The sequence below is a fragment of the Oncorhynchus masou genome, chromosome 30, assembly GCF_036934945.1.
Source record: "Oncorhynchus masou masou isolate Uvic2021 chromosome 30, UVic_Omas_1.1, whole genome shotgun sequence".
In the NCBI taxonomy this organism is placed as follows: Eukaryota; Metazoa; Chordata; class Actinopteri; order Salmoniformes; family Salmonidae; genus Oncorhynchus; species Oncorhynchus masou.
This window is the reverse complement of record NC_088241.1, coordinates 63,078,748-63,106,010: the sequence shown is the minus strand read 5'-3', so window position 1 is coordinate 63,106,010 and position 27,263 is coordinate 63,078,748. Positions and strand designations below refer to the sequence as shown.

The window sequence follows — 27,263 nt, the reverse complement described above, 5'->3', positions numbered from 1 at the left end:
TAATGAGATCACGCCAGGGCTTTATAATGTGACTAATGAGATCACGCCAGGGCTTTATAATGTGACTAATGAGATCACGCCAGGGCTTTATAATGTGACTAATGAGATCACGCCAGGGCTTTATAATGTGACTAATGAGATCACGCCAGGGCTTTATAATGTGACTAATGAGTTATCGCGCCAGGGCTTTATAATATGACTATAAAGGGCGTGATTATAATGTGACTAATGAGATCACGCCAGGGCTTTATAATGTGACTAATGAGATCACGCCAGGGCTTTATAATGTGACTAATGAGATCACGCCAGGGCTTTATAATATGACTATAAAGCCCTGGCGTGATCTCATTAATGTGACTAATGACAGCGGGGGAGTTCCAGGACAGGACTTGTCTTTATGATTTTATTAATCTACTACAAAGGTCACCCCTTTGGTTTGGCCAGCCATGTTCTCATAAAATACTAAAGAAGAGCCAGACTAATTCATAGTCCTGGCGTAGCCTACCTTCGACCCAGAACACGTCCTTAGTGATGACATATCACAAAACAGTGGAACATTTTATGATATGATCTATTCTAGCATCTCCCCGGTCAAACTTTTGGCCGGGGCATAAGCCCCCTCTTCTGGACATTGTTGGAACACTTATTTGTCAATTTATAGTCAGTGTCGTGGTATGGTCATTTCGCTAATTCGTGTTTGCGGCCAGTTAAGATGTTTAACTGATAAATTCATTTGGAAATTGAACTACATTTGAATACGTTTTTCAATTGCAAACGAATCGGGGAACGGAGTGGCGCGCGCTCAGTTATTCCCAAACGCAAACCCTTTGTGACGCGGTGAATAAAGAACGTTGTTAACGTTCCTTCCGTACTGCTGACACAGGTCTACAAACACGCTCCCCAAAAGGTAGGCTTTTCCTACACTTATTTTAGTTCGTTTTGTATTTCATTTTCACCTCATGTAGTTTCTGTTCTGCGTGTTCTTCCCAGTTCTTGCGGGGTTCCAACCGGTGTCGCCGGGGATGGTGATGAGGACAGACGTGTGAAGGGCGTGCTCAAAGGTAACGTTTTGGACGAGTGTTTAACTGCAACAGTAGTGTGCAACTGTAGCCCGCAATTCGGTTGTTCCTACGTGTGGGTATTCCCCATCCCTCGAGCATACCATTGGTTCCAGCATGACACCCCATATTGAACTAATATTGATAGCCATATAGATGTCATCTTATCAGGTTGACAACTGTTGATAAGGAGATATGATGAAGGGCGAGCCGGTCAAGGATCGATGCAGACAAGGTGGTAGATTGTATGACAAGCGACAGTTTATTCAGATTAAAGATATCTGGTACAGCGTATATACGGGCCCTTCTATTAGCTCATGAGGAACCAACAAAAAAGCCCCGATAACAGAGTGCAAGCATGTTATATACAGTACAGAAAGTAGGTTGAGTCTGGAAGTTCTGGTCTTCTGGTTGGTCACAGTTGAGGTGTTGTCTTCTTGGATTGGTCCTGTTGAGCCGTGCAGTCATCCTTCTGAGTCTCGTCGTGCCGTTCCCCGTCACACAATGTTCAGCTAAGAGGGAGATTATGTGTGTGTGCTTGTCTCTGCAAGTCAAGGCTGTGTGTCCTCCTCGCAATGTGTGGGTGTATGTGTTGTGCGCTCTTATCTGTGTGTCCTCGGCAGTTAGTGTGTGTATGTGTGTGTGCTCTTGCAGTCACCGGATGTTGTGGCCGAACTGACGGCTATCACCTGTGGCTAGGATGTATCCTGTTTCGACAGTGTTGTGGATGATTTAAATGAGTGTGTGTATGTGTGAGAGATATCCTGTATGAGGCCTACCATGTTTTACTGTGAAAATACGTTGTTATGTGTTGTCTCAGTTATAGCAATGTAATAGCAGTAAGCTGGTCATTTGCACAAGAATAGCACTTTCTTACACAACCACAAGTCGTACCATTATATATATAAAAAAATCACAACTTTCTGATCCACCACATCTGTTAATAAGGGACAATTTCATAAATGCCGACAAAGAATTTGTTCGTTCGTTAATTATGCGAGAAATAGCAAATATTGTGAACCATATAGAAGTAATCTTGGAGTCACTCGATGATATGGTGTGGTCGTCCCACTACGACTCAGGGAAACCATGCAGTTTATTAGGCTACAGGTTAAATACATTATGAATAACTTCACAGGGTTATTTAACTCATATCAGTTAAGAACAAATTCTAGGGACACAGGGAATTTGAACTTTCAACCATTCGGTTACTAGTCCAACACTCTAACCACTAGGCTACCCTGCCGCCCCAGGGTGTTAAAAGAGCACGGTGAGGAGCTTGATGCACCTTTCCAATAAATATTGAGGGTCTTATTCTGGTGACATGATGATCGATGATGATTTTTGTGACAAAACTATCGGTATGGTTTGAAAAATGTAATGGAAGCACACTGAACTTAAGATTTAAATTCGGTACATAAAATGTAAGTGAAAGAGTACTTTTTGTGCGCACTTCCTCATCACGGACTGATTGTTACCATTTGGGAAAATTTGAATATTTGCATCAAAATCTGGTCGTCAATTGGATGAAAAACTAGGTAGTCACAAAACTCGCGCATACATTCAAGATTTTATAGAAACCCTGGATTGCGAATGCTATGTTTTGGACATGGAGAGTCTTTGAAGCCACCTATTGTCACTCCCCAGAAAAGCAATACTCTACAGGAATTGTACAGTATTTCATCAATGTTTCAAGGACAAAATTACATGTATTTAAGTATTTTTGTTGTTGTAGTGGGGACAGTAACATGTGCTTTCGAAAAATGATACTAAAGAAAATAAAAATGAATTGTTATTTGTATGTTTAGCTCACATCATATAAATGTAAAAGTATGCATTAAGGTGTCTGTAATAGAATAGACATGGCAACAACAAAAATATTAGTAAATGCATTTCTATATAATATATATATATTTACATCGGTGGGGTAGTGCCAAGATGGAGGGATGGAGGCCTCAAAATAGCACCCCAGCAGTGATCTATTTATAAATCATTACATAACAAACAGTACATCCATGCGTAGGCCTATTTTTTTTTTTTTAAACAAATCGCCAGTTTTATAACTTTAAAAAAATGATTTGTGTAAAACGACAGACATCCTCTCACTTTAAAACAAACTCTTGTGGTATGGTCGCTCAAATGTCTGGTATGGTTAGAAACGGCAGATAACACAGCTCAATCAAAACCGTCTAACCCATAGCAGAGTGCTTTTGACGCCCACCACCGCTTTCCTTTCGACACGCCCACCACTGCTTTCCTTTCGACACGCCCACCACCGCTTTCCTTTCGACACGCCCACCGCTTTCCTTTCGACACGCCCACTCACCAGTCGCCATATGGAGATGCAGCTACCCCCTGCTCATCTTTATCCAGGTGCATCAAATTATGCTGATTATGCGGATGTAAGAAAAATACCATATAAGGCCACCTTTTATAACTGCATATGCCTATTGGATCGATAGGCTACACAATTATTTACCAATGTAATCATATTGCAAGACTCATATTTGAAATATATTTGAAATGTTACACAAGACTCCCTTCTACTTGAGTCCTGACGTAGCTAACATCATTAACACAAATGTAGCCTGCCCTGGGCATTAGAGAGAAATATAGTAATTCCAACGTGCAATGTTTACGACGTGTTCACCACACACACCTTCCTTTGTCTAACAGTTGAAGCGGCCTACTGTCCTCCACCGTCCTCATGGCTGAAGAGATCAGGAGAATAGCTGCTCTGCTAGATCAGCCTCTGAGTGAGCGAGACCAGGAACTCATCACTTACGTCAAGCACAAGTTTGCCACAGACTTCAAAAAAGGTGAGCGAGTGGACTACTGTACAACGTCACCTGACTTCATCAAAAGCCACTAAAGAGTGAAATGGAATGGAATGAATCACTACTGACTGCTACCACACTTTGCTTGGTGTTTTCCAAGACCACAGTTACTTCCCTGAGAAGGTTGTTACCCGCAGTGACACACAGTATGGCCTCGTACAAAATGGCCAGGCCAGGAAGAACTACTACAGGAGACAGGAGCTGCTCAGTAAAGGCTTTTTCTCCCCTGTCAACAAGTATGAAACCTAATACACTGAGTATACAAAACATTACAAACACCTTGGTATCCATGATGTGTGTGTTTGTGTGTGTATATATATATATATATACACTAAACTTAAAGCATTGCCTTGTCCCTTGGATAGACCATACAAAACAGTGGGAAGGCTTTACTCTGACAACGTTGATCTCTTCTCAACCTGGCTCACATCAGAGGACCAAAAGTCACTGAAGGTGACACACATCTCAATGTGTTTTGTATAGTTGTTTAACATGGCTTGTCCTCACTCTGAGTCATTTTATGACAGACACAGTGGGACAAGAAGTTTGGAAAAAATACAGTGATCTCCAGCAAATTCACTCAGGAGAAGACTAAAAAGGTGAGGGGGGGGGTGGGAACTTACCGTATAATTACGGCCAAACATAAATCATTATTCCTTATCACATTCATTGATTTTGAATTGTTTATATTTCAACTGTCTCCCCCCCAAAAAAAAAAATCTATATTTCCCCCAGGAGGAGAACGTCAGAGCCCCTCCAGTGGAGAACCTGACTGGTTTCCTACAGCTGAAGCAGTACATGAGAGAGATGGTCTCCATCAGACGTGCTCTCCACACCGGGCGCCCCCTCATATATTGCCTCAGAGACAAGGTAAAGCACTGTGGGGAAAACAGAACTCAGAAGAAACCCAGTTAAAAATTTAAAATAAATGTTTTAACTTCAAAATCCGTTTTTGTTTAGTAGATAGCCTGATTGTACTTCGGATGTGTGTACTTAACAGCACTGGAACATGTGGGCTTCCCGGCGATGTGGTTTTGATATAATTTCATCCTTCGGGTTTTATTCATACCTCTCGCCGCGATCAGGGTGTTGGAGCCGTCTCTCGCCGCGATCAGGGTGTTGGAGCCGTCTCTCGCCGCGATCAGGGTGTTGGAGCCGTCTCTCGCCGCGATCAGGGTGTTGGAGCCGTCTCTCGCCGCGATCGCCGCGATCAGGGTGTTGGAGCCGTCTCGCCGCGATCAGGGTGTTCGCCGCGATCAGGGTGTTGGAGCCCATCAGGGTCTGGAGCCGCCGCCGATCAGGGTGTTGGAGCCGCCATCAGGGTGTCTGGAGCCGCCGCGATCAGGGTGTTGGAGCCGTCTCTCGCCGCCATCAGGGTGTTGGAGCCGTCTCTCGCCGCGATCAGGGTGTTGGAGCCGTCTCTCGCCGCGATCAGGGTGTTGGAACCGTCTCTCGCCGCGATCAGGGTGTTGGAACCGTCTCTCGCCGCGATCAGGGTGTTGGAGCCGTCTCGCTGTGACATGAAGGGTGTTGGAATTCATGTTGTGGTCTCTATTTTCTCATTGTAAAGGATAAACCGGTATTGCTCATGAAGAAACCTGTGCCTCCCAAGACACCATGTGACCGAGCCATATCAGGTTGGTCACCTAAAGCACAATGCAGAATACAGTGCTCTACTATGGAGACATTCTACTATGCTGACCACATGCTTACCCTCCGATCCTTCTGTCTCCTCATCTGATAAAGAGACTATACCACCACTGTCCATGTCCATGAACCAACAGGCACTGGACCCAGAGGAAGAGGAGAACCTACAGTACGTTGTGTACGGTCTATTTATGTGACTTGGAAATCAAGTTATAAATCACACCCAATACTACTACAAAACATTGATAAAACTACAGCAATCTATCATACTCCCATACGATGCTGGATTACTTACTGATAGGAAAGTTGTTTGCCACTTGCTATAGGCCTTTGTATTTCCTACTCTCTTCCTAGGAGGATACAGTACAGGAAGCAGAAGCTGTTCTCAGAGAAACTCCAGTGGATTTACATGGTCCTGTGTGGCATCTCTCACATGCGAAACAGAGATCTGAAGACACTGGTGAGCCTGAGCTAGTGCAGTCATGCGTCATATTGCAGAGTCTACCGGACTACCTCTGGGATGTGTTGGAAGGGATTTAATAGTAACAGAAGCTTCCAGGTTCCTCTCAACAGCAGCTATGTGAACATCATCATGAAGGACACAGAGAAGACCAACATCCTGCTGAAGCAGTCGCACAGCTACGACCCTCCGTTGAATTACACCAGGCAGCTGGTGTCCCTGGCCCCAGAGGACTGTCACAGCATCAGCCGTGATGTGTGGGACACCTTAATCAGTCACCAGGACACCACAGGTGACAATATGACCTAGTCGATTGGAACAATCTATTGCGTGTCACCTGAATGGCAATATTCAATTATCAAAACAAAACAATGATGCCACTGTCTCACCCCACGATGCCACTGTCTCACCCCACGATGCCACTGTCTCACCCCACGATGCCACTGTCTCACCCCACGATGCCACTGTCTCACCCCACGATGCCACTGTCTCACCCCACGATGCCACTGTCTCACCTGTGAATCTCAGATCCCTCGAAGTTAACCACCACCCGAACCACAGGGTAAGAAAATGAACAATAAAAACACATTACAGATCTGTTCTCCCATACCGTAATACGTTGGTTTGTCTGTAATCATAGACATAAAGCTCTGCAGTCGGGGCCCAGGCGCAAGGTGCCAGACGGAGAGGGATACATGCCCCCATGGCTGCTACTGCTGCTGGATGAGAACAGTCAGTCCACACAATATCACACACACAGGACTGAGAGTAGAGATCACACACTCCAACAGACCCAAGTGTATATATATACACACACACAGGACTGAGAGTAGAGATCACACACTCCAACAGACCCAAGTGTATATATATACACACACACAGGACTGAGAGTAGAGATCACACACTCAAACAGACCCGAGTATACACACACACACACATGTCCTATGTTGTTCCCACTTGGACACATTGTGACTTGTTAACACTTCACTGTGTGATTATTTGCCTATACTAAAGGCTAAGGAAATACAGAAAGCCAACACTGAAAGCACAGCGCCACTGGTGTCATTGTTGGTTGTGGGCTTTTGGACTCTGCCACAGCATGAATCACTGAAGGATTGTGGGATTTTTATACCTCACCAACTACATTCCACCCTTGGCCAGGCTGTGTTCATGTGTTGCCATTAAATACATCACTTCAGTACAAATCTTTTGAAATACCAAAATGATATGTTCTAGGAATGGCAATGAATTCTACATTAGATAAATACATTCACTGTTGTGTATACAGTATCTCATTTTTGCTTCTATACTCACCTCATTTTGCTTTTTCCGACAGTGTCCCTAGAGAAGAAAACAGTAAAGTGAGTTTAAAACAAAAACAAAATGTATTGATTTCCTATACGTAAAATGTATATTTTATTTCTATAGTTGTGATGTAAAGATAAAACGAGTCTTTTCCATTCTCTCACCTAGGCCTGGTGTAGACCAGTCGGGCATGCTGGAGAGAGCCAAGGAGCATTACCGGGATGTGAAGAAGGTTCTGAACATCCCAATGGAGTCAGTGGTGTTTCAAAAGAGAAAGTGAGGAGGACACTGTCAATCTACAGCACCTGTCGCAGTCAGACAGTGTTTTTGTAGAGGATCGTTTGTTCTGGATGATCAACCTGTTATTTAAGCAATAAGGCAAGGGGGGGGGGGGGGTTGTGATATGGCCAACATACCACGGCTAAGGGCTGTTCTTATGAACAACGCAACGCGGCGTGCTTGGACACAGCCCTTAGCTGTGGTATATTGGCCATATCACAACCCCCCCGAGGTGCCTTATTGCCATTATAAACTGACTATCAACGTATGGTCCGATATATCACGGCTGTCAGCCAATCAGCATTCAGTGCTCGAACCACCCAGTTTATAATATACTAATATATGCCATTTAGCAGACGCTTTTACCTTAAGCAATTTACAGTCAGGCATACATTTTACGTATGGGTGTCCCCAGCGGGAATCGAAGTTGGATTTTGGCCATATTTTAAAAACTTTGTCATCAAGATGTCCTCATTGTAGTCCCATTCTCTGTCCTCAGGAACCGAGAGGAGAGGATGAGAACTCTTTTCAATGCTCTAATGGCCTCAAAGTCCGACGCTGGTCTGTCCTCACTCCTTACCTCTCTGAAGAGTGGGCTGAAGGAGCCCAAATCCACCACTGGTCTCTGGTAAGACCCCTTAACGCCTCTCTCATATAAACATCAGGTGTAACTCAATACTTTCAAGTGGCTTGAAACGATTTCCTTCATCCTCTTGTTCATGTCAGAAAGTGGGAACAGAATCAGAAATGTAAAATCATAAAATAATCATATTGACAGGTTTGCGACACTGCAGAGTGATGCCACAGAATTGTCTGGAGACAGAGACTCCCAATACAACGTCATACTGCAGAAGATCTCAGAGTTTCAAAGCTTCTCCAACAAAAAGCTCCCCTACTCCAAGGTATAGAACGTGACCGAACGCTCAGATAGAAATACAGCGTAGAACAGACCTTTGTCACAGAGAATAGGCAGCCGTTTCGGATCTATGCGTGGCAGTTCTATCTGCAGCATTCTGAAAGTTTCACCTGTCCTAGAAGACACAGAAACATTCATTATGTACTCATGTGGGCACACTAGCAAAACGATCTGAAACTAAAAAACAAGCGGCTCTTACTGGACAAGATGAACCCTGTTTCGGTACTGTTTTCTTCTGTTCGATGCCTAATGAACATGACCCTGTCTCTCTCTGAAGGAGAAGTTCTGTCTCCTGGTCCTCTCCATGTCACCCAATCAGCTGCTTCGACCGGCCATGCAGGAAGCACTGCTCTTCCTCACGGAGAACGTGCTGCTGCTGTTGCCGCGGCAACTCAAACAGTGGTACCAGTACCTGAAGCTCCCCTTCCCCACCACGGCAACCGCCTCCTGAAAAAGAAAGGGATCCGCCTACTGGTGCTCCCTCTGTTCTTCACTACCTGTCTACCATGTGGGCCTGGGACTTACAGGCCTGGGTTGAGTCTGAAATGGTTCCTTATCCTCAACATAGACCCGTAATATTGGGGAATATAGTTATTTCAGACAGCCCTGGGTTCTTGGTGGGATAGCCAATGTTGGGGGCTCAGGTCAAGACGATCTGTTAACTGGTTGATACATTAAAACGTGTTAAAAAAAAGATTAGAGAAAAACTAAACAGATTTTTTTTTTGTAATGTTTTTGAATGTTAAGCAGGGTTGTGAAGCCCCATCTTTTATTTATATGAGAGAACTAGCCCAGTTCCTCTGGCTACAGACCATGAAAGTGGAACATAAATATTTAAGTACCTAGCAGAACATGGGAATAACCACAGAACCACTGGTATGTCTTCATCTACAATGCCTCAGGTTTTGCTGCTCTTACACACACACACACACACACACGAAACACAGAGGGGGAGCTTTCAGCTAGTGCCTCACTACCTGACCATCTGAGTGTCACACAGTGACGAGAGAGAAGGTGGAGAGAGAGAGAGAGAAAGAGGATGGAGAGGTTAAGAGAAGAGCGAGAGAGAGAGAGGGGGGAGGGAGAGAGGGTTGAGAAACAGCGTGAGGGTGGAGAGAGAGAGGTTGAGAGAAGAGCGAGAGGGGTTGGAAAGAGGGGGGAGGGAGAGGGTTGAGAAACAGCGTGAGGGTGGAGAGAGAGAGGTTGAGAGAAGAGCGAGAGGGGTTGGAAAGAGGGTTGAGAAACAGCGTGAGGGTGGAGAGAGAGGTTGAGAGAAGAGCGAGAGGGGTTGGAAAGAGGGTTGAGAAACAGCGTGAGGGTGGAGAGGGAGAGGTTGAGAGAAGAGCGAGAGGGGTTGGAAAGAGGGGGGGAGGGAGAGGGTTGAGAAACAGCGTGAGGGTGGAGAGAGAGAGGTTGAGAGAAGAGCGAGATGGGTTGGAAAGAGGGGGGGGGAGAGGGTTGAGAAACAGCGTGAGGGTGGAGAGAGAGAGGTTGAGAGAAGAGCGAGAGGGGTTGGAAAGAGGGGGGGAGGGAGAGAGGGTTGAGAAACAGCGTGAGGGTGGAGAGAGAGAGGTTGAGAGAAGAGCGAGAGGGGTTGGAAAGAGGGGAGGGGGGTTGTGATTCCCCTACAGAGAACCATGGCAGTGTTCTATATCCTCTCCTGCTTTGTCAAACTGTCTTAATATCAGCATCAATCTGGGTTAACCTCATCCTGTCATGGTGTTAGTAGATTCAGCGTTAATATGGAGGTAATGATCTCCCATGGGGATTGGTAGAGAAAAAGGGACAGAGGGGCAAGAAAGTCCATCACAAAACTTTGCAAGCTGCAAAAAAAAAAAAAAATGTTTTTGATTGGTCTGGCCCCCCTTGAACTCGTTATAAAGTACTACAGCCACACATTTCATTGAGTTTACAGCTGGTTCTCTCATGCATTGCACACACACTTGCCTCTGAGCTCTACTGTCTGCTTGTTGGAACAGTGGTTGTGGGCCTTAATTCATTCCTTTTGCTTCTTTCCTGTGGCATATTCTTCTGAGTTAAATGTGAGGGTTTATCTGAGGTGAAACAAGAGAAGACTACTTTCATAAGAGATAGAATTAAGCCAAAACCGTTGAGTTTTACACCGAGTCCATTGCTTACAGATGTCGGATTTAGCACTTGATTCGATGTAAAGAAGGAAAATCAGAGGCATCTTATCCCTAAATACCAATAGTTGTGCATTATGTTAGTAGTGGGTGTTGAGAGGACAGGCAGTTTTCTGTTCTGGTCACTAGGTGGCAGCAGAGGATCTCGGTCAGTGTCTCCATAAAGATGGTCTAACTGCTGTCAGGAGGTTAAAAACACCAAACGGAAAACCAAGTCAGCTGTGAAATGTGTACAGTACCAGTCAAAAGTTTGTTCACACCTACTTTTTCTGTATTTGTACTGTTTTCTACATTGTTGAATACTAGTGAAGACATCAAAATTATGAAATAACACATGGAATCATGTAGAAACCAAAGAAGTGTTAAACCAATCAATATATTTTACATTTGAGATTCTTCAAAGTAGCCACCCTTTGCATTCTCTCAACCTGCTTCATGCGGTAGTCACCTGGAATGCATTTCAATTAACAGGTGTGCCTTGTTAAGTTACTTTGTGGAATTTCTTTCCTTAATGCGTTTGAGCAAATTCGTGGTGTTGTGACAAGTAAGGGTGTTATGCAGAAGATAGCCCTATTTGTTAAAAGACCAAGTCCATATTATGGAAAGAACAGCTCAAATACGCAAAGAGAAAAGATAGTCCATCATCACTTTAAGACATGAAGGTCTGTGAGCAGTGATCAGGCTGTGATGACGGAACTGTGATGATGATGGAGGATGAAAGTGTGAGTGGATGAGAAGGACCCGATAAGGCTGTGATGATGCAGCAATCTTTCGAGAATCACTGTGATGACAGGTCATACTCTGCTGTGATGATAGCGCTGTGATGATGCAGCACAGTGCAACTCGCCAGAGCAAACCACTTCCTACACACTCAGATGACCCATATATGCTACACACACAAGACTGCTCTCCCGGGTCCTGGTCAGTTCCTGCATTGCATGATGGGAAAATGTGTGTATGTATGTGTAAGTACCGATGTCTGAAAACTAATAATATGCATCATGGTAATGCCTAGATTTCAAGGCTGTGATGCAGTATTAAAGCTGTAATGCAGCAATAAGGCTGTGATGATGCAGCAATAAGGCTGTGATGTGATGCTGTGATGCAGTGATAAGGCTGATGATGCAATAAGGCTGTGATGAGCGATAAGGCTGTGATGATGCAGCGATAAGGCAGCAGTGATAAGGCTGATGATGCAGCTGTGATGATGCAGTGATAAGGCTGTGATGATGATAAGGCTGTGATGATGCGATAAGGCTGTGATGCATAAGGCTGTGATGATGCAGCGATAAGGCTGTGATGCATAAGTTGCATGATGCGATAAGGCTGATGATGATAAGGCTGTGATGATGATAAGGCTGTGATGATGCAGCGATAAGGCTGTGATGATGCAGCGATAAGGCTGTGATGATGCAGCGATAAGGCTGTGATGATGCAGCGATAAGGCTGTGATGATGATGATGCAGCGATAAGGCTGTGATGAGCAGCGATAAGGCTGTGATGATGCAGCGATAAGGCTGTGATGATGCAGCGATAAGGCTGTGATGATGATGCAGCAGCGATAAGGCTGTGATGATGCAGTGATAAGGCTGATGATGATGCAGCAATAAGGCTGTGATGATGCAGCAGCGATAAGGCTGTGATGATGATGCAGCAGCGATAAGGCTGTGATGATGCAGCAGCGATGATGGCTGCTGTGATGATGCAGCAGCTGTGATGATAAGGCTGTGATGATGATGCAGCAATAAGGCTGTGATGATGCAGCAATAAGGCTGTGATGATGCAGCGATAAGGCTGTGATGATGCAGCGATAAGGCTGTGATGAAGCAGCGATAAGGCTGTGATGATGCAGCGATAAGGCTGTGATGCAGCAGCGATAAGGCTGTGATGATGATGCATAAGGCTGTGATGAGCGATAAGGCTGTGATGCATGCTGTGATGATGATAAGGCTGTGATGATGCAGCTGTGATGCAGCAGCGATAAGGCTGTGATGCAGCAGCGATAAGGCTGTGATGCAGCAGCGATAAGGCTGTGATGATGCAGCAGCGATAAGGCTGTGATGATGCAGCAATAAGGCTGTGATGCAGCAGCGATAAGGCTGTGATGCAGCAGCGATAAGGCTGTGATGCAGCAGCGATAAGGCTGTGATGCAGCAGTGATAAGGCTGTGATGCAGCAGTGATAAGGCTGTGATGCAGCAGTGATAAGGCTGTGATGATGCAGCGATAAGGCTGTGATAAGGATATGATGCAGTGAAGAAAGGAAACCCATGACAAAGGGTAGGTAGGTATTTATTTTTTTAATCTTTAGAAACTGCAGCATCGGACAAGTGCTGAAGCGGTAAACCATTTGTTTAACACCAGGACGATGGGGTCAGAACAAGACTTTTCCCCCAAGCAACACGCACACACGTTCTCTTACTAGTAACACACACTTTCTCTTACTAGTAACACACACTTTCTTACTTGTAACACACACACAGTAGCGGTGCAAAGTACTGGAGTGGGGAGATCAAACAGTAGAACACTGACACAGAGCCAGGCTAAGGAATTAAGGGGGACTCCATTCACAGCCTTTCCATATACAGCAAACTAAGAGGACAGATATTACTGACACCCACCCTCCCTCCCCGTCAACCCAACTCCCAAACCACAACGGTCATTTTCTGATATATAGAAAATAGATCATTCCTACAATACATTCTCTAGTTTAAGACTGATCAATATGAGCCAGGTTGGTTCAATATATACACCAAAAGGTCCATGCGTCCACAATACACATACAGTACAATAGAGTCAGCAAACGTCAATACAGTATCAAGATGGACATTACCTTCAGCAAATATATTTACTGTACCAGCATTTACAAACCTGTTGAGGAGGGTTCCTGTGTGTGTGTGTGTGTGTGTGTGTGTGTGTGTGTGTGTGTGTGTGTGTGTGTGTGTGTGTGTGTGTGTGTGTGTGTGTGTGTGTGTGTGTGTGTGTGTGTGTGTGTTGCCCTTTTCAGCAGTCATCACCTCTGACCTCCTCCCAGGAAACGAAGGGGCCGGGAGTCTGGGACTATTGGGCCAAACAACTGCCACTCCAGCCTGTAGTCAAGGAAACAGACACTAGGGCAAGGAGTAGGGTTCAGCGTTTCCCCAGTGTGAAGGGTAAACGGTCACCCAACAAACAGCTATTCTGACGCTCTAGTCTACTGCCATCATTGACATTTGACTTAAAATCTAAAATGACCATCATAATAAATCAACAACAATCATTATATTTTCACCAAAGTAAGCAGGCTCAATGTAAGCTTCCTTGCCCGGTGGTTGCTTCGTCTGTGCCATAATGAAAAGGGGCCACTGTATGGTAAGAGGAACGTGGGGGAAATCTATCAATATCATATTTCATTTTACAGTTTAAAAGGCAAAAAAAACTAAAACAATTGTGAGTGAACGGTGAGTTTAATGAATAAGCTATCAGGGGTCTGCTGAGGCACCAAGTCAATTTGTCCTTCAGGCTGAGAGCGAGCAGGAGAAAGAGAGAACGAGGAGGGAGAGGGGGGTAAAAGAGAATGAGAGACAGAAACAGAAAACAAGAGAATGAGAGAAAGTGGAAAGAAATCCAAGATGGCCGAGTGTTGGCACAGTGGTTGCCACAGTTGCTAGGTGATGAACTGAGGGTGCACAAGAACCACCTTTGAGGTTTTCTCATTATGAACAGAGTGACCCCCCTTAGGGTACCAAAGGCAGGGGAGGGGGGGGTCATGTATCCAAACCACATTCTAAAGTCTTTGTTTCCCAAAATCTATCTAATCTAAATCCCACTGAGCGAGATTACCATCTATATTAAATCAGGAAACCCCAATCTCCCTAAGTTGTTTGTAAAATGTTGGCACAGCACGGAGAAGATCTAAAATATTAACATTTCAGCAAACAAAGCCGAACAAACAAACATATTAAACTGTAACATCTCCCCCACCATGTTTACATTTTCTTTTTCCATGTCTTTTTTTTTAAAGCCAAGAGGACGCACCATAAAAAGACACAGACAATGACAATAAGGAATTGGCAATATGACTTGTCTTTTGTCATACCACAGTCCCGCAGAGGAGGGGGCGTACAGTCAAAGGAGAATCTACAGTGCGCTAAGGGTAGCACCTTCGGGTACAGCTATAGACACACACACACACTACAATATTAAAATCTCCGTTGTTGCAGTTTGATGTGGTATAGCGGTTGTCCATTTTATCATACAACTTAACCAACATTGGCTGTGACCTGAAACGTTCACTTTATAAAAAGCAAAAAAGCTAAATAATAAAATGGCATGAAGACATTAAATTAAAATGTACAAATTAGTCAGCAAACCTGTTAAGGGACACCAAATGCATGAAATCTTCCACAACATTAATTTCTAATTTCACACATTAAATATTCAACCACTTAAATACCCAAACTCAATTTTCATCAACTGGCCTAAAAAATGTTGAAGGAAATGGCATCTAGAGCACCTCGTCAAAATATAGGCTTACGGCTAAATACGCCGGTGTGCCACATCAAACCGCTAAACAGACTCTACTTGGATCCTTTCTGTCCTTCATAGAGTCTGATAAAATGTCTGATTTAGCGCTGTCACGTTTAATGTGACGCGTTAGCGATCTTCACGGTCAAGTTCAATGGTTTGATTTGATCTAATAAAGCGAATCGGGCTCCATCCTGGACTGGAAGGGGACTAAACCATAGTTCCTATCACCTCTCCTCATCTCCTCCCGATAAGGCCTCAAAAGGGAATCCTCACAGACTTCCTCTCTGGGTGCAGCTTTAGAGGTGCATGGTTTGGAACAAGGCCATAGACCCGGCTTAAGAACAGAGGGGACTAACTGAGAATTGGATAAAGAATTAGGATGGTCAAGTACATAATACCAAGACTGGATCTTGAATCTGTCCTTCTCGCTTACTGATGATCGGAAAGGCCAACATGCAACAGGGATTCTTACACTGAAGACCGCAACTCTTTATGAGACCAAGGCCCGTATTCACAATGCATCTAGGATCAGTTTTACCTTTCAGATCATAACGAATAAGACAGGGAGGACCTGATCCTAGATCAGCACTCTTACTCTGAGACACAATGTGAATATAGGCCCTGGAATGTCCAGAACTGAGAACTTTGACCAAAATTCTAAATCAATATCACAGTTCCAGGTTTCATTGAATAGGCGAAGGCATCCCACTTGGCACGGTTGTCAAGTCAATGTTGGTTCAACGTAACTTCATTGAAATGATGCGGAAACAACATTGATTCAACCAGTGTGTGCCCAATGGGTGACTGACTGGACAGATGATATCTTTTGAATAGCTACAAAGCGTGCTTGTTGAGCCCTAACAAAGTGTGCTTGTTGAGCCCTAACAAAGTGTGCTTGTTGAGCCCTAAGGGAAGTTGATAGATTTTCTGCACCTATCAAAAATGGAATACAAATGAGGACCACACGTTTTAAAAAGGTTTCTATAACTCCAACCAAGATAGTCATTTTCCTCAGAGATCCCACAGACAGGACCAACGCACGTTTGGAGCTGAGGTCTCCCACTAACGAGACTCTCACCTCACCAGTCTCCCACTAACGAGACTCTCACCTTACCAGTCTCCCACTAACTAGACCCTCACCTTACCAGTCTCCCACTAACTAGACTCTCACCTCACCAGTCTCCCACTAACGAGACTCTCACCTCACCAGTCTCCCACTAACGAGACCCTCACCTCACCAGTCTCCCACTAACGAGACTCTCACCTCACCAGTCTCCCACTAACTAGACTCTCACCTCACCAGTCTCCCACTAACTAGACTCTCACCTCACCAGTCTCCCACTAACTAGACTCTCACCTCACCAGTCTCCCACTAACGAGACTCTCACCTCACCAGTCTCCCACTAACGAGACTCTCACCTCACCAGTCTCCCACTAACGAGACTCTCACCTCACCAGTCTCCCACTAACGAGACTCTCACCTCACCAGTCTCCCACTAACGAGACTCTCACCTCACCAGTCTCCCACTAACTAGACTCTCACCTCACCAGTCTCCCACCTCACCAGTCTCCCACTAACTAGACTCTCACCTCACCAGTCTCCCACTAACGAGACTCTCACCTCACCAGTCTCCCACTAACTAGACTCTCACCTCACCAGTCTCCCACTAACTAGACCCCCCCCCCCCATACGGATCAGTCCAAAACACAAAATGAATACTTCTATACTGAACAGTGCGTTCATCAAAACATGCTCCAGTCTTTTTGCACTGCAGTTTAACAAACAAATAAAATACAAAAAAACAGTACATTTATATCATGACTAATGTTAAACAATTCACTTTTTGTTTTATACAAGACTATAGACATAAGCCTACATCGCATAATCAACATTAAGAAAACAATAAGATAGCGCTTGAATAAAATACAAAAATACGTTTTGGCTTGTAGGTCAATATGTGCTACTACCATTCTCTCCTGTAACCTGTGTGGATAATGACGAGTACACGACCATCAGTGCTCTTCTCTCAAAAAAAAACTAATGAACGCATGTTCTTCAGGTAGCAGCACTAAGTTACACATACACACACACCGATAGTCAAGCAAAGCGTTCCTAGTGGGAGTCTTAAAGGCTGTTTATCTGGAGGCTTGATAGTGTCCCCATCCGTGCACTAACCCAGAGGTTAGTACTGATTGTTTTAACCTACATTGTCGCTATTGTGTAAGAAGCTTTAGCGCATGCAAAATGCTAACCTAGCTGGCTAGCTAAGCAACGGGAATGACCTTGAGATAGAAAAACACTTGGCTTTACTCACAGCATAGCACGGGATTGAGTCGCCATCCACAGACTGTGTGTCTGTCTATTGCATAAAGGACGTTACTACAAAAACGAGAAGCAGGCAAAAAGGGTATTCCCTTGATTCAGGCAGGATGACATAATTCCACGAGCCTGCAGCTCTGGCAGGATTTATTGCACACTTTATCAGAGGGGGGGGCTCACTAAAAGCCCTACCAACCAAACTATACATTTTTCAGGTGTTTTTTTGCACTCCGGTTTCACACTCATACACAGCACACATACACTGAGACAGGGACGGAACCATTCAAGCCCCCTGTGGTTTAAACATTCACCTCTCTAGGAGGTACAATAAAACCCCTCTGTTGACCCCCCGAGTCCCATAGAAACGGCCTCCCTTTCTCAGACCCACAGTGCGAGGCTTATTCATCCAGAAAAGAGGACAAAGAGATAGGAGTGTTCATCACTGTTCACATCATTTTGGGGACAAGCGAAACAGGACCCTTATCCCCTATTGGTCAGACAGCCAGCCAATGAGGGCACTCTCTCACCCCCAGTCTCTAGCACCAGTCGGCCATTTTGGTGCCAGTGCTAGCAGTAGAGAGACATCCTGCTGCGCCGCATGGCCTCGCTGATCAGGTACGCCGGGCTCACCTCGGGCTCCTCTTTCATCACCTCAATGTTCTGCCATTCGCCGCACTGGTTGGACTTCTTGATGGTGTCCACCACACACAGTGCATACAGGCAGTCCTCGAAGGTGGCCGCCATAGTCAGAGGCCTTCCATCCCATGTGCGCCGGTCATCCTGGTCCTCGAAGGCCTGCCGCACCGCCTGTACCATGCAAATAGTTCCTGTCAGGTAGGGTGAGGGGATGTCGCTGAAAGCCTTCTCCGGTAGGGAGGCCTTCTCCAGAGGGGTGCTGTCCTTCAGAAGTAGCTCCGGCCCTCCCTCCATGGTGTTCTTCTGTCCGTACAGGTCTGTGCCGCTGACCGTCAGCCGGCCCACCGTGCCCACCACGATCACCTCCTGGCGGAAGTCGCCGGGCACGTTGAAGTTGAGCGTGACGGTGCAGCAGGCGCCGCCCTCCAGCACCATCTGGAAGGTGCAGAAGTCGTCGCTGGTGATCTGACGGATGCCACAGATGTGCGCCGTCTGCTTGACGAATGTCTTGAGGAAGCCGTGCACTTTGGCCGCCCGCTGGCCCGTCAGGAAGGTGAGCAGGTCGATGATGTAGGTACCCACCGAGTGCAGCCCCCCACCGCCCATCAGGTCGTCACAGCTCCAGTTGTACTTCTTACCCAACAGACTGCTGCTGTGGACCTGGGCCTCGCAGACCAGCAGCTCCCCCACGTAGCCCTCCTCCACGAGCTCCTTCATCCGAACGAAGGCGGGCAGGAAGCGCAGCACGTTACCCATGACGCTCAGCAGTTTGGGGTAGTACTGGGCGGCCGACATCATGCGGAAGGCATCGAGGGGGGTGGCGGTGCGATCGCAGATCACATTCTTACCAATACCTGCGGTAGGGGAAAGAGGGAGGGGAAGAGAGAGAGAGAGAGAGAGAGAGAGAGAGAGAGAGAGAGAGAGAGGTCAGTGTTACTTACACACAGACATAATATCCTCCTTTCCGTGAAGAGACAATGAATCAATGCAAAAAAAAAAAATAGCTGACACATATTTCAACATCGCTTCCCCAAAACTATTTTAAACCCTTAGGTCAACAAGGGAATCTGATAATGAAAACACATTCCAGAAGCTTTGTCAAGACTGTTGCTGTCGTTGAGAGGAAAGACTCACTCTGTTTGACATGAGTGTGCAGACAGAGTTCACTTTAGACTGTGGGGACCAAAGGGATGAGGAGACGGGAGAAAAAGGTGAATGTGAGAGTCAAAGCACTTTGAAGTAACCTCATTAAAGCCCTTTCCTTTAACTCCACTACTTACTAAACCCCCAGTGGTGCTGTGCTCACAGCCTCATTACAGAGATCTGAGGAATGGTGCTCTGATCACACATCCTCATTACAGAGATCTCTGAGGAATGGTGCTCTGCTCACACATCCTCATTACAGAGATCTCTGAGGAATGGTGCTGTGCTCACATAGCCTCATTACAGAGATCTCTGAGGAATGAAACTGCTGCAGATAATAGCCTCTGACACATCTAACAGCAGAGCAGAGAGAGAGGCTATTCACCTACTGCCCTGTCTGTGCCACTAGAAAGGCTAAAACAATTAACATAGAACCGCTAATTGCTCACTTCACCATTAAGCTCATTACCATGAGACGAGCAGTTACCCTCTTCATAACGCTGAGTGACTCTGAGAAACATAATGGATACTTAACATCCACTAAAATAAAGGCAGTGGGGTGGCCAATCAAAAGACACTAATCTAAGTACCTCCCAGTGGTAACAGAGTATTGACACCTCCCCCCTACACCACGGGATTCCTGGCCAGCCAGCCCTCTGTGAACCCTCAATGCCCGCTGTAATTACCCCAGGCGCAGAGATGAACAGCGGGGGTGGGAAAACACCCCCCCCCCCATTCCTCTTCTACATCAACCTCCCCCACACCAGACATTTTGGAATTCAAAATTTCCCAGCTAATCTCCCATTACCTCTGAAAAGGCAAGATCCAGCCAGGCCAGGAAATGGATCACCATGACCCAGTTCTGTGGTGCCACAGGGAAAAACCTTCCCCTTCTGACGAAGGCACAGAGGCTGGCTACAGTGTCCCCTCCATCGAGGAGGCCTGGCCCTGGGTCTTCCCCGCTGCGAAAAGTTGAATTATTATGCCACATTTTTGGCAGTTTTACTTTAGTGAAACTGCAAACAGGATGCATGTTTTAGAATATTTGTATTCTGTACAGGCTTCCTTCTTTTCACTCTGTCATTTAGGTTAGTATGGTGGAGTAACTACAATGTTGTTGATCCATCCTCAGCTTTCTCCTATCACAGCCATTAAACTCTGTAACTGTTTTAAAGTCACCATTCACAATCACCACAGAGTGTGGGTGACACCAGATTGGCATTTCAGAGAGTAGACCTGACGGTTCTTATAGCCTTTAGCCATACCCTTATCCTACTCCTCTCCTCTGTTCCTCTGGTGATGTAGAGGTTAACCTAGGCCCTGTGTGTCCCCAGGCGCTCTAATTTGTTGGCTTCTGTAACCATAAAAGCCTTGGTTTCATGCATGTTAACATCAGAAGCCTCCTCCCTAAGTTTGCTTTATTCACTGCTTTAGCACACTCTGCCAACCCGGATGTTCTAGCTGTGTCTGAATCCTGGCTTAGGAAGGCCACTAAAAATTCTGAAATGTCCATCCCCAATTACAACATTTTCCGTCAAGATAGAACTGCTAAAGGGGGCGGAGTTGCAATCTACTGTAAAGATAGCCTGCAGAGTTCTGTCTTCCAATCCAGATCCATTCCCAAACAGTTTGAGCTTCTACTTTTAAAAATCCATCTCTCACTAACAGTCTCTCACTGTTGTCGCTTGTTTTTGACCTCCCTCAGCTCCCAGCTGTGCCCTGGACGCCATATGTGAATTGTTTGCCCCCCATCTATCATCAGAGTTCGCACTGTTAGATGACCTAAACTGGGATATACTTAACACCCCGGCCGTCCTACAATCTAAACTAGATGCCCTCAATCTCACACAAATGATCAAGTAACCTACCAGGTACAACCCCAAATCCGTAAACATGGTGTCATGACGTTGGCCTGTTGGTGAGGTTTATGACCCCCATAAATACCTTTACCCTTTTCCTCTCTCTCTACTCTACAGAGTGACTATTGGAAAGCCCTTTGTTAACATAGAGAGAGTCTGGTGAACAGAACCATATTTCAGTAATCCAACCAGTTGAAAATATGCATTGGTACTTAAAGAATGTCAGATAATTTTGATTTGATTTGATTTGGAGATCAGTTGTCATCTGAGACATTATTACTGATGATAGGAGGACAAACTGTACCTTGGAAGGTCTACACATTCTAGTTATCAGATTCACATGGCATTGTTGTGCAATTAAAATGTTTTAATATGAAACTATTTGTGAAAAGATTAAATGTAATTTTAGCTTCTAAATGAGAGAATTGTTTCCATAAGGTAAACTCTGTTCACTCAGTGGCCCCGCCCAAGTGACCAGACATTGGTTGTGAACTATGAAACACGCCCTTCTCTCCACCACTATATAAGCACTTTTCGAATATGTAACATTTGTGTTCCCGAGGACGTGAGGACTGCTGTCCAGACGTTAAAAGGGCTAATATCAACTACAGAACCTCTTTCATATCGTCTGAGATCCCCAAGGATTGGAAAGCTGCCGCAGTCATCCCCCTCTTTAAAGGGGGAGACACCCTGGACCCAAACTGTTACAGACCTATATCCATCCTGCCCTGCCTATCTAAGTTCTTCGAAAGCCTAGTCAACAAACAGATCACTGACCATCTCAAATCCCACCGTACCTTCTCCGCTGTGCAATCTGGTTTCCGAGCCGGTCACGGGTGCACCTCAGCCACGCTCAAGGTACTAAATGATATCATAACCGCCATCGATAAAAGACAGTACTGTGCAGCCGTCTTCATCGACCTGGCCAAGGCTTTCGCCTCTGTCAATCACCACATTCTTATCGGCAGACTCAGTAGCCTCAGTTTTTCTAATGACTGTCTTGCCTGGTTCACCAACTACTTTGCAGACAGAGTTCAGTGTGTCAAATCGGAGGGCATGTTGTCCGGTCCTCTGGCAGTCTCTATGGGGGTGCCACAGGGTTCAATTCTCAGGCCGACTCTTTTCTCTGTATATATCAATGATGTTGCTCTTGCTGCAGGCGATTCCCTGATCCACCTCTACGCAGACGACACCATTCTGTATACTTCTGGCCCTTCCTTGGACACTGTGCTAACCTCCAAACGAGCTTCAATGCCATACAACACTCCTTCCGTGGCCTCCAACTGCTCTTAAATTCATAAAAAATCCTACAATGTGATTTTCTGGATTTTTTTTCTTCTCATTTTGTCTGTCATAGTTGAAGTGTACCTATGATGAAAATTACAGGCCTCTCATCTTTTTAAGTGGGAGAACTTGCACAATTGGTGGCTGACTAAATACTTTTTTGCCCCACTGTATATGCATATTATTAGTAGATTTAGATAGAAAACACTTTGAAGTTTCTAAAACTGTTTGAATGATGTCAGAGTATAACAGAACTCATATGGCAGGCAGAAAACTGAGAATAAATCCAACCAGGAAGTGGGAAATCTGAGGTTTGTAGTTTTTTCAAGTATTTGCCTATCGACTATACAGTGTCTATGGGGTCATATTGCACTTCCTAAGGCTTTCACTAGATGTCAACAGTCTTTAGAACCTTGTTTGAGGCTTCTACTGTGAAGAAGGGGGGAATAAGAGCTGATTGAGTCAGGGTTCTGCCAGAGTGACATGAGCACGCGCGCTCCCATGAGAGCGACCTGCAATTCTTTGCAATTGCAATTCTAAAGACAAAGGAATTCTCCGGTTGGAACATTATTGAAGATAAACTGAGATTTTTGGATATAAATATGAACTTTATCGAAGAAAACATACATTTATTGTGTAACATGAAGTCCTATGAGTGTCATCTGATGAAGATCATCAAAGGCTAGTGATTTAATTTTCTCAATATCTGCTTTTTGTGACTCCTCTCTTTGGCTGGAAAAATGGCTGTGTTTTTCTGTGACTCGGTGGTGCTCTAACCTAGTTTGGTGTGCTTTCGCTGTAAAGCCTTTTTGAAATCAGAGACTGTGGTGGGATTAACAACAAGTTTATCTTTAAAATGGTGTGGAATACTTGTATGTTTGAGGAATTTAAATTATGAGATTTCTGTTGTTTGAATTTGGCGCCCTGCACATTCACTGGCTGTTGCAGGATTTCAGTCTCCCATGGACATAAGTTGTAACCGAAATGACACTAGATCGAATTCCAAAGCCGATAAGGCGAAAACTCTGCCAATATGCCCTTGAGAAATGCACTTAACCCTATTTGGTGCAGGGTAGCCATTGATAATGGCAGAACCTGGCCGTGACACTCTCCAAGGGTGTCTTAGGAGGATTTGTGATTTTCAATTCACACATGCGTATTAATATAAAATGTACATGTGTGAAATAGGACAAATAAGCATCCACCAAATTATTATTATTATAATTAGCCCATTATCAGTCACTGGGAGGAGTTGAAAGTGGGTAGAACAGTGGAGAACAAAATAACAAAAAAAACAACAAGAACAAAAAGTGGGTAGAACAAGGAGAACAAAATTAGAGGATAAAACAATGCCACAGATTACACATCCTCCATCTCTACGGAGTCATCGAACACTGGGGAACACTGCTGCCCTATCAGAAAGAGATGGAGAAAGGAGAGAAAGGAGAGCATGTAACCTGATGGCTACACCCTAACTTGCCATTTGCACAATAGATGCCACTTAGCCCAGTTTCTAGCTCAGATTGCACTGATTGACAGGGAGAATATGGGAGAACATGGATGTTGGTGTAAACTAACTGTGTACTCAAGAGGGGTGAAATTCTGTATCATTATGACAAAGGGTCAGTGGACTTCACGTGGCGCCAGCTACTCCTCTGTGTTAGACTTTTTTTATTTTGCTGGTCTTAACTTTGGCAAAAATGTTAAAAACATTTTTTTGTGTGTTTTCTGTGACCGAAAAGATCTTCTGGGCATCATAACAGCGATCACTGACCTCCATTAGGATGACGATTTCTACACTGAACAAAAACATAAACGCAACAATTTTCTAATATTTTACTGAGTTACAGTTCATTAAAGGAAATCATGTCAATTGAAATAAATTAGACACCAACTACACTGAACAAAAATATAAATGCAACATGCAACAATTTCAATGATTTTACTGATTTACAGTTCATACAAGAAAATCAGTTAACTGAAATACATTCATTCTATGGATTTAAATATATATAAATAAATCCATAAGGCCTTATTCTATGGATTTCACATGACTGGGAATACAGATATGCATCTGTTGGTCACATATACCTTAAAAAAGGTAGGGGCGTGGATCAGAAAACCAGTCGGCATCTGGTGTGACCCCCATAGGCATCATACAGCGCGACATTGAGTTGATCAGACTGTTGATTGTGGAATGTTGTCCCACTCTTCTTCAATGGCTGGGTGAGGTTGCTGGATATAGGCAGGAACTGGAACACGCTGTCGTACACATCGATCCAGAGCATCCTAAACATGCTCAACGGGTGACATATCTGGTGAGTATGCAGGCCATGGAAGAACTGGGACATTTTCAGCTTATGGGAATTGTGTACAGATCCTTGCGTCTTGGGGCCGTGCATTATCATGCTGAAACATGAGGTGATGGCAGTGGATGAATGTCACGACAATGGGCATTCAAATTGCCATCTGTAATTGTGTTCGTTGTTCATAGCTTATGCCTGCCCATACCATTACGCCACCATAGGGCACCCTGTTCACAACGTTGACGTCACCCTCACAACGCCATACACGCTATCTGCACAGTACAGTTGAAACCGGGATTCATCCGTGAAAAGCACACTTATCCAGTGTGCCAGTGGACATCAAAGCTGAGCATTTGCCCACTGATGTCAATTACAAACTGTAGTCAGGTCAAGCTTTCCTGAGACAGTTTCTGACAGTTTATGCAGAAATTCTTTGGTTCTGCAAACCTACAGTTTCATCAGCTGTCCGGGTGGCTGATCTTAGACGATCTCCCAGGTGAAGAAGCCGGATGTGGAGGTCTTGGGCTGGCATGGCCTTGGACTGTAGTTGTGAAGCCGGTTGGATGTAATGCCAAATTCTCTAAAACAACGTTGGAGGCGGCTAATGGTAGAGAAATTAACATTAAATTATCTGGTAACAGCTCTAGTGGACATTCCTGCAGTCAACATGCCAATTGCACGCTCCCTCAAAACTTGAGACATCTGTTGCATTGTGTTGTGACAAAACTGCACATTTTAAGAGTGGCCTTATTGTCCCCAGCACAAGGTGCACCTGTGTAATGATCATACTGTTTCATCAGCATCTTGATATGCCACACCTGTCAAGTGGATGGATTATTTTGGCAAAGGAGAAAATGCTCACTAACAGGGATATAAACAAATTTGTGGACAAAATTTGAAACAAATAAGCTTTGTGTGTGTATGGAAAAGATCTGGGATCTTTAATTTCAGCTCATGAAAACATGGGACCAAGACTTGTTGCGTTCATATTTTTGTTCAGTATACTTCAACAAGTTAGAGGCACAGGACATACTGCTCAACCCGGACCAGGCCCTAATTACTGAGACTAAGACCTCCTGATCCCTCCTGTCTCAGCCTCCAGTATTTATGCTGCAGTAGTTTATGTGTCGGGGGGCTATATAAATACATTTGATTTGATTTTGATTTGATTGAAGAAAAAGGTGAGAGGCCAACGTGCGGGCACCCTGACCAAACTGCGTCAGCGAGTACATAAACCACCTCATCACCCATCACGTTGTATTGGCGAATGTACAATCACAGGAGAGCAAACTGGACGAGCTCCATTCGAGACTATCCTATTAAAGGGGACCTGAAGAACTGTAATATCCTATGATTCTCGGAGTCGAGGCTGAACAAGGACGTGGATTATATACATCTAGTAGGTTTTTCTATGCTTCGGCAGGACAGAATGGCAGCGTTGGATCAGCTCAAGGGGGGGTGGGTGTGTCTCTTTGCACATCAGCTGCTGTTAACAATCTCTAATTTTAAGGAAGTATCAATGTTCTGCTTGCCTGAGTTAGAATGCCTCATGATAAGCTGTAGACCATACTATTTACCAAGAGAGTTGAACTATTATTTTTCATTGCTGTCCATTTACCGTTCCTCGGTGTCCACATCACTAAAGGATCTATCATGGTCCACACACACCAACACAGTCACGAAGAGGGTACGACAATGCCCAGTCACGAAGAGGGTACGACAATGCCCAGTCACGAAGAGGGTACGACAATGCCCAGTCACGAAGAGGGTACGACAATGCCCCCCTCAGGAGGTCAGAAAATATTTGCCATGAGCCATCAGATCCTCCAAAGGTTCTACAACTGCACCATTGCCATAATGCAATTGGTGGGAAAACACCAGTCTAAACAGCACACCTGATAGCAGTTCCATATGTGATAGAGAAACCCAGCCTAAAACCCCAAACAGCAAGCAATGCAGGTGTAGAAGCACGGTAGCTAGGAAAAACTTCCTAGAAAGGCCAAAACCTAGGAAGAAACCTAGAGAGGAACCAGGCTATGTGGGGAGGCCAGTCCTCTTCTGGCTGTGCCGGGTGGAGATTATAACAGAACATGGCCAGAGATTAAATTTAGAGGGGGAATCTAAAGACACAACAAATTGGATGGGTTGATAATATGACTAGGATTGTGCCTTTGGATTCTGGACAATGAAAGAAAGTTGATTTGAAAAGCAATAGAACAGGAGAGAAATGGGATAGTGGTGGGTCCAATAGAACAGGAGAGAAATGGGATAGTGGTGGGTCCAATAGAACAGGAGAGAAATGGGATAGTGGTGGGTCCAATAGAACAGGAGAGAGATGGGATAGTGGTGGGTCCAATAGAACAGGAGAGAGATGGGATAGTGGTGGGTCCAATAGAACAGGAGAGAAATGGGATAGTGGTGGGTCCAATAGAACAGGAGAGATGACATAGTGGTGGGTCCAATAGAGAAATAAATGTGCCAAACATGTTATAATCAATCCTGTCTCTACAGAAATCAATAAAACCATTAAAAATACTACGCTAGAAAGCACGACTTAGCCT

At 44.9% G+C, this 27,263-nt stretch overlaps 1 protein-coding gene and 1 long non-coding RNA gene across 6 annotated transcripts in view; one reads left to right on the top strand and one right to left on the bottom strand.

The window, feature by feature from the left end:
- The first annotated feature begins 704 nt into the window (after positions 1–704).
- Positions 705–5,087, top strand: LOC135523222 (uncharacterized). The gene is made up of 5 exons (XR_010452803.1): positions 705–907; positions 991–1,061; positions 3,735–4,494; positions 4,631–4,765; positions 4,896–5,087. It is a non-coding gene; the product is annotated as an uncharacterized LOC135523222 (long non-coding RNA).
- An 8,474-nt stretch (positions 5,088–13,561) lies between these two features.
- The window catches only part of LOC135522930 (glucose-fructose oxidoreductase domain-containing protein 1-like), a 39,384-nt gene continuing 25,682 nt past the window's right edge, over positions 13,562–27,263 (bottom strand). For 3 of the 5 annotated variants that reach the window (XM_064949644.1, XM_064949642.1, XM_064949643.1), the window contains exon 2: positions 13,562–18,964. In XM_064949644.1, the coding sequence (XP_064805716.1) occupies positions 18,042–18,908 (867 nt within the window). In that variant the 5' untranslated portion in view covers positions 18,909–18,964 and the 3' untranslated portion in view covers positions 13,562–18,041. The remainder of the gene's footprint in view (positions 18,965–27,263) is intronic. The other 2 variants (XR_010452744.1, XR_010452743.1) reach the window with 2 other exon arrangements.